The sequence below is a fragment of the Tupaia chinensis genome, unplaced genomic scaffold (genome assembly GCF_000334495.1).
Source record: "Tupaia chinensis unplaced genomic scaffold, TupChi_1.0 Scaffold000320_2, whole genome shotgun sequence".
NCBI lineage: Eukaryota > Metazoa > Chordata > Mammalia > Scandentia > Tupaiidae > Tupaia > Tupaia belangeri.
Genome location: NW_006159814.1, coordinates 1,868,926 through 1,877,172, shown reverse-complemented (window position 1 = coordinate 1,877,172; position 8,247 = coordinate 1,868,926). Strand labels below are relative to the sequence as shown.

Here is an 8,247-nt window from a genome sequence, read left to right as displayed (position 1 = left end):
GAAGGAAGTGAGAAAGCAAGCCACCAGGTCTGGGACTTGAACCTTTGTAGGTAACTTGACATTTCTCTCTTGCCAATCTTAGTATCTTGTCTTTGTGCTTTTGGTCAATCTGGTTATAATGTGTATTGGAGAAGATCTTCTTGGGTTGATTCTATTCTATTTTATATATGTATATATATGAAAATAGAAATGGAAAGTTTTTTAATTATTTAATTTTATTTATTCATTCATTTATTTCAATTTGACTAGAGAGAGACAGAGAGAAAGTGAAAAAACAAGCCACCAGGTCTGGTACTTGAACTGTGATTGGCCATGTGGGTTTGTCCAGCGCCGCCACCTGCTGGTCCCAGAAATGGAAAATTATTGACGAAGACATGTATAATTAAACTACTCTGCAGTGTATTCTGAATGGGAAATCACATTTTGTATTCTGTGATGATGCTCAGGGAATGAATGTAAATACATTAATTAATTTTAAAAAGTGTTTCAGAAAATAAATAAATAAAAAATAAAACAAAACAAACGACTATGAAAGGGAGACATTTTATGTCCCTACTTAGTACATACTGAATGTCTGCACTCTGTGGCAGAAACTGAAAGACTGGAAGATATAATAGCATGGGGAACAATTGCAGATACCAGAGACAGTTGAGAGGAGGGTGGGAAGTGGGGGAGGGTGAGAGGAAGGAAATCAAGGGGAAAAGGAAAGAAGCAAAACATTTAAGGGACGCAAAAAATGGAAAACTATCTGTTGATGAAAACATGTATGATAATATCTTTAACTGGATTAATATACAGTGTTTTCATGCTGGAAAAATTCACTTTATAGGTTGTAATGCTCTGAAGTGGTTAAATATATAAAAATAAATAATCTATGGGGAAACAGGAATATATAAAATAAACTTCAGACATTTTTTTAAAAGAGTTGTGATGAGGAATGTGAAAAAAACTCTATAAATTTCTGTACACAGTTGACACTGAACTTAAGTTCATCTCATTTGTGTGTGTATGTATATAAAAGTGTACAAAAAGATTAACTCTTTGTTCTCCTTGGCAGGTGTCCTTGTAGACTTGGGTCTGGAGGAAAATGGGACAGCTCATCAGAGAGCAGAGAAATATGTTGTTCGTCTAGACAATGAGATTCAAACCAAGTTTGAAGTTTTTATGAGGAGAGTGAAGCAGAACCCATACACACTGTTTGTGCTGGTTCATGACAACTCCCATGTGGAACTAACGAGGTGATTGCTTCAGAGTGAGCAAATACAGTACTTCTTCTCAGACAGTAATTGTTAGGTAATGAAATATTTTTGGACCAGCCCATGGCATGGTAGTTACGGTGGCTGGATGTCACATAGCCGACCTAATGGTTCACATCCTGGGCCCAGCGGCTTGAGAAACATACCAGGCACATGTGTGTGTTTGCCCAAAACCCTGAGAGCAGAGAGAAATGGAGGTGAAGGAATTGCAGCATGACCATGCCCCATGGGGGAATGCTCCCTCTCCTTCCCGCTCTCTGTCTTTCTCTCTCAGGCGAGTACATGCCCTCTGGCAATGAAAAATACATAAATATATTTTCAAGGTGATCATTTCAAAGCCCAGGGACCCTAACGTTGGGTGTCTTCATCCTGGTCATTTATTCCTGCCCTCTCCTTGCTCCTTAGGTTTCTGACCAACTTAATGTTGACTTTAACTACACTGTGGATGAATTTAGAAATTCCCATTGAAAATATTTTCTTAAGATCATTGTGGAACTCAGTGGCTTCAGAGAGAGAATGGCAAATAAAGGAGGATGAGATCAATGAAGTCCCAGGAGGGAAATGCGCTTCCATTTCACTGCCTTCCTCCCAGTTCTTTTCCTTTTCCCTTTGATTCATTTTCTTTCTCTCCTGCTTTTCTTTCTTTCCTTCTTTCTTCCCTTCCTTCCTTCCTTCCTTCCTTCCTTCCTTCCTTCCTTTCTTTCTTTCTTTCTTTCTTTCTTTCTTTCTTTTTCTCCTCTTTACTTCTCTTTTCCCTCTTACCTTTAACAGCCGTGGAGAAGCCACCTTGATGTTCAGGGAGCAGACCTTAAACTTTCCCCAGTTGCTCATGTTAAGCAAGGGACTGTCATATTTCTCAGGCAGGCTTATTAATGACCGAACAGTAAACACAGGATGAAGGACTCAGTTCTGCACCTAAGTCAAATTATAGTAATTATCTGCTAAGAACTATCTTTGCTCCTAAGGACTGAAAGGCAAATAGTTAAAATGAAAAAGGATCAGGATTTGCCCTCACCGTATGCGGTGAAGGAAAGGGCATCATCACGTGTTTATAGATTTTCTTTTCTCCAGGAGACACTAGAGTTAGGAACCTGGAAGTTTTCTGGTCTGTGGTAGAGATGTCAGAATTGCAGAAGCACTAGTTTAGAAGCCAGAATGTATTTGATACTCTACAGTCCAAAATCTAGAGCCATATATAGATATAAATAAAACCCTACATAGCTTGTTGGATTTGGGAGAAAGGAAAGAAGGGAGGGAGGGAAGGAAATGAAATTTTTCTCCCATCTGTTCAGTATCGCCAGTGTTCCATGATCATATACACATTGTCTTTGAAAGTTTGGGGTAATCTTTCTGAGATATGTATCGATCTCTCTGTATTTAATTCCCCAGAGCATAAAGATTATTTCTTTGATCAAAAAAAGAAAGAGAGATAGAGAAGAAAACAAAAGAAAAGAAAAAGAAAATGAAGAGAGGGGCTGGCAGGTGGCATGGTGGTTAACGGCACTGAGCTCCCACATGACTGACTATGGTTCAAGTCCTGGACCTGATGGCTTGCTTTTTCACTCTCCTCTCTCTCTCTGGTCAAAATAATGATAATAATGTTTAAAAAATATTTTTTTAAAAAATGAAAAAGAAAGATAGGTGATTTTGAGCCTGCATGGTAATCTAGTACATCCAAATTGAACAGAACTAAAAAAGTTTCAGAAATGGAGGTCTTAGTCTTGCTGTGGGTGTGGATGGGGATGGAGGAAGCCCTCTTCAACCCTTCTTAGGGTCTAGCAGCCCAAAGAGGAAGGAGAAAAGCATTAACACTCGCCATTTCAGGGCCTCTCTGAGGGTACAGATCATTGCAAGGAGGGGAGGGGATCATGGTGTTAGAAGCATCTTGTTTTGATGAGAAGATCCCTCATTCAGGTGAGTTTTCAAAGTAAAGTGTTTTACCTCAACTTCAGATTTAGATGTTCTTGTCCTGGATAACTAAGTTTACACCTTGAGATATATCAGTCAGAGACAAACTAAAAAGGGGGAAAAATCAATATTCCTGAAATTTTTCTGAAAAGGGTAAGTGAAGTGTGAATTTTTTCTCTCACAAATCGTATTTTGGTTATTTCTACTCCTGCTCCCAATTTAAAAGGGCCATAAAAATAAGAACTAAAATATTATCTCCACGGTGGTGTCTGCTTCTGAGCCTAATCGGTTAAATGAGGAGGTATTCACGTGGCTTTCAATATTTCTACAGTGTCATTTCGGGCTCTTTGTCACATGGTGAACCCAGTCATGGATTGGCTGACAGAGTCATTAATTGCAGAGAAGTTCTGGAAGCTTTCAACCTCCTGGTGCTCCAGGTTAGCTCCTTCCCATACACTCTTCAGACCCAACAGTCCCGAATCAGCTCTAGCAATGAGGTTCACTGGATTCAGCTGGATACCGTGGTGAGTCTGTGTCATGTTCTCAGTTTCCCAGGGGCAGACTTTTAACAAACCATGGTCTTGGCAGCCTGTAATCCCAGCGACTCCAGAGGGCTGAGGCAGGACGAGTCCCAGTCTGAGCCCAGGGTGCGCACACAGTGAGAATCTGCCTCGAAAAGGAAGTGGCTATGGCTTTGTATGTTAAAGCACAGGAGCTCAGAAATCTAATGCAGTGCTTTATCTCCCCAAAATTCCATATCATCACAATTATAATGAGTCTAAAACCTAGTGGATAATATCCTATATGAATTTTCCTAGGTGTTCTTTTTTAGGTATCATGCAGATACATTATCCATCCATTATTGCTTTTCAGGAAAAAAAAAAAAAAGTGATGATACCAGAGACCATTATCAGTGTCCTGGATTATCTTAATGCCTTTAAATAGGTAATGTCACTCTGAGATCTGGAAGTTTTATGGTCCTCTTGGCTGGTTTCTTTCATATTTTAGCCAGACTGATCTGTGTGCTGTTAATTACTTGGACATTCCTCTTGCACCTGCATTTTCCTTCCTTTTTTTAAAAAATTATTTTATTTAGCTTTATTTATTATTATTATCATTATTACTTTCCAGTTTGATCAGAGAGACACAGAGAGAGAGAGAGGAAGTGAGAAAGCAAGCCACCAGGTCCGAGACTTGAACCGTGGTCGGCCATGTGGGAGTCCAGCGCCTTTTACCACCATGCCACTTGCCGGCCCCTGCATTTTCCTTCTTAATCAGTTCTTACGCTCTCCTGGTTGAAACAGAACGATGGCACTGTCACTTTAAAGAACTCAGTGGTTGCACTGTATGTGTTCAGAGAAGCCATCTCAACATTGTATGTATATGAGTCTTTATAAATATTTTTAAAAGAATTATTTATTATTATTTTTTACTTTGATCAGAGAGAGGCAGAGAGAGGGGAAATGTGAGAAAGCAAACTGCCAAGTCCAGGACTCAAACCACAATAGGCCGTGTGGGAGTCCAGCATCTTAACCACCACACCACCTGCCAGCCCCTAGGTCTTTATATTTTTTTATTGCAATTCATAACACCTGAAAAATCTTTTCTACATTCTATAAAAACCGTATACTAAATATATTATCAGAGAAAAGAGAGTTTCATAAGATTAATAAAGTTTAGCCATTAAGTAATGGATGCTTTGTTTTAAAATATTAAACACATTGAATATTTAAAAATAAACATGTTTAAGAACACCAGAGAACCTTACATAAGCATAATGTTTCTCAACCTCTGTCCTTTCGTTCTGTTATGAAGCAGGTGAAGTGTTTCCCTTTTTTTTTTTTTTTTTTTGAGAGGTTTTTGCCATAGGGCACGTGCGCTCGCCAGACAGATAGAGACAGAGAGACAGAAAGCGAGAAATCACCCCCCAGGGGGGATGGCCACGCCGCAATCCCTTCTCCTCCATTCTCCTCTCAGGATCTTGGGCACACATGCACATGTGCCCGGCATGAGTTTAAGCCACTGGGTCCGGGACTCGAACCGCAGTCGACTACGTGGGAGTCCAGCGACACAGCCATTACGGTAACTGCTAGTCCTAGTGTTTCCCATCTTTGAGCTGTCACCTTTGAGCACTGGTTTGTTCTCTGCATTCAGCACACTCAGGCCCTTGAGGTGCATATGAGAACTGTGTCACAGAGAGGTTGCCGTGAGCTTCCCCTTAGTTCATGCCATTCACTGGGTGGTCATGTTAGGGTGAGGTAACGGCCGCCAGAGCTCCTTTGCCTCTGAAGTACAGGGTGAGCCTCTGAGCTGCCCATGTTCCTGCTGGGCTGCTCTAACACCGAGTGGAAATAGTAGAACAATGGAAAGAGACCTTTTAAAAAATTATTATTCTTTTTTCTAGAGAGCTGTTTACTATAGGGTGCATGCCTTCGCCAGAAAGACAGAGACAGAAAGTGAGAAATCACCCCCCCCAGGGGTATGGCCATGCCACAATCCCTTCTCCTCCATTCTCCTCTTGGGATCTTTTTTTTTTTTTTAAAGATTTATTATTTATCATTACTTTTCAAAAGAGAAAGTGAGAAAGCAAGCTGCCAAGTCTAGGACTCAAACCATGGGCAACCATATGGGAGTCCAGTACCTTTAACCACCACGCCACTTCCTGGCCCCTCCTCTTGGAATCCTGGGCACGGTTTGAGTCCTGGACCCGGTGGCTTAAACTCACTCCATGCACGTGTGTGTGCGTGCCCAAGATCCCAAGAAGAGAACGGAGGAGAAGGGATTGTGGCATGGCCATACCCCTGGGGGGGGTGATTTCTCACTTTCTGTCTCTGTCTTTCTGGTGAGTGCACATCCCTATAGCAAAAACCTCTCAAAAAAAGGGAGGGGGTTCTTAGAGCCAGCAGGTGGTGTGGTTTTTGCCCTAGGGTGTGTGCACTCACCAGAGATAGAGCTGCAAGCTGCCAAGTCTAGGACTCAAACCATGGGCAACCATATGGGAGTCCAGTACCTTTAACCACCACGCCACTTCCTGGCCCCTCCTCTTGGAATCCTGGGCACGGTTTGAGTCCTGGACCCGGTGGCTTAAACTCACTCCATGCACGTGTGTGTGCGTGCCCAAGATCCCAAGAAGAGAACGGAGGAGAAGGGATTGTGGCATGGCCATACCCCTGGGGGGGGTGATTTCTCACTTTCTGTCTCTGTCTTTCTGGTGAGTGCACATCCCTATAGCAAAAACCTCTCAAAAAAAGGGAGGGGGTTCTTAGAGCCAGCAGGTGGTGTGGTTTTTGCCCTAGGGTGTGTGCACTCACCAGAGATAGAGCTAGACAGACACAGTGAAAAGGAAAGTGAGAAATCACCTCCCAGGGTATAGCCACACCACAATCCCTTCTCCATTCTTCTCCCAGGAACTTGGGCACACATGCACACACATCCAGCATGATTTTTAAAGCCATCAGGTCTGGGACTCAGACCATGGTTGGCCATGTGGGATACCAGCGACCTAACCACTACACCATCTGCTGGTCCCTACATTAACAATTTAAATGTATTATAACTCAATGAGTTTTCACAAGCTGAACACACCCACTCTTGTAACCTGCTCTTGTGATAACTAACTCACTTTTTTTTTTTTTAATAACATTAATCCATTCATGAGGGCTCTGCCCTGTGTACTGATCACCTCTTGTCAGGTCTCCCTCCCAGCACTGCTGCCTTGGGGACTGAGTTTCCAACATACGAATCGGGCGGGCGTGCTCAGACCCTAGCAGTGCCACTATAACATCCTAGCACATCTGTTTAATACACGTACGTACATGTGTGTTTCTGGTGGATCTACACCTGGAAGTGGAATCACTGGGTCATCCCATACACCTACGTCCAGCGGTAGTTAGCCACCAAGAGGCTACAGCATGGCAGTTTGTTAAAGCTGGAGGATAAGTCAGAGTGATTAAAAGTGGGAAGATCACGCAGAGGGTTTTCTGGTAAATCGGGTTAGAATTAATAGTTAGCTGAATCAGAAGTGGACCTGGCAGTAAAAAAAGAGAGAGGAGGTGGCAGGTTTTCTAAGATTTCTTTATTTGAGGAGAGAAAAGAGTCAGAACTATTTTTGAGGTGATGCCTTTAGTTGGAATAGAGAAGTTGAGAGAAGTTTGATTTGTGAAAAACAGATGAGAAGACACTGAATGAGCTAAGACTGAGCCCAGCACGCTCCTGCGAATGCGAACTTGGAGTTTGGATCGGGCCTTTACCAGATAGGTTTGGAATAGTTTTACAAAAATGGCGATTGCTGCGGCAGCTGGTGTGGATAAAACCATGAACGGACGTAATGATGAGAAGTGCTGAGACAGCAGTGAGGCCAGGAACTGAGGAATAAAGGCCGCGGAGTTTAGCGTCAGGCATGCTTGGTGGCCTTCCAGGGAACAGCGTCTGGAGAGCAGAGTCTGGCTGGACGAGAAGCAGACATGGCAGCGAAAGCACAGGTTGAACTCCAGGTGGAAGGTGGCTGGGAGGACAGGACTTTGGGAGAAGGAAATTTTCCTTAAATGACAAGATAGATTTTCTTCCAAAGAAATAGACTCAGTAAGTCACATGATTGGTTTATGCTACTTGGAACGTATCTTTACAGTAAAATCACCCAGAGTTCCATTAACGTGCGGTCCTCTTCCCTGCTATTACAGCTTTGTAATCGTGCGGTCCTCTTCCCTGCTATTACAGCTTTACACGAACTATAGTTACAGCTTAATGCAAACACAACAGACTGAGGACATGATCTGCTTCTGATTTTTAGTACCTCTAGTTCTCGAGACTCACACTGACTCCCGGCCATCTATTCAACGATCTGCTAGGAAAAAAGAAAGAAGATAAATTATTTTGCTATGAAAAAAGAAAAATAAAATAAGGACAGGTGAATGCAACCTATTTAGCAAGCCATAATGCTGCATCCAGGAAAGGAATAAGTTTAGCTTAGGATTTGGTATTTTTGTTTTTGTTTGTTCGTTCATTTTTTTGAGAGGTTTTTGTATAGGGCACGTGTGCTCTCCAGAAAGAGAGAGACAGAGAGACAGAAAGCGAGAAATCACCC

General features: G+C 42.3%; 1 protein-coding gene across 1 annotated transcript in view; it reads left to right on the top strand.

Moving 5' to 3' along the window:
* Positions 1–8,247, top strand: part of GREB1L (GREB1 like retinoic acid receptor coactivator) — a gene marked incomplete in the record, with an annotated part of 234,692 nt that overhangs the window by 183,368 nt on the left and 43,077 nt on the right. The window contains 2 exon segments of the mRNA XM_027773094.1: positions 1,058–1,238; positions 3,496–3,688. Of these exon segments, the coding sequence (XP_027628895.1) occupies positions 1,058–1,238; positions 3,496–3,688 (374 nt within the window).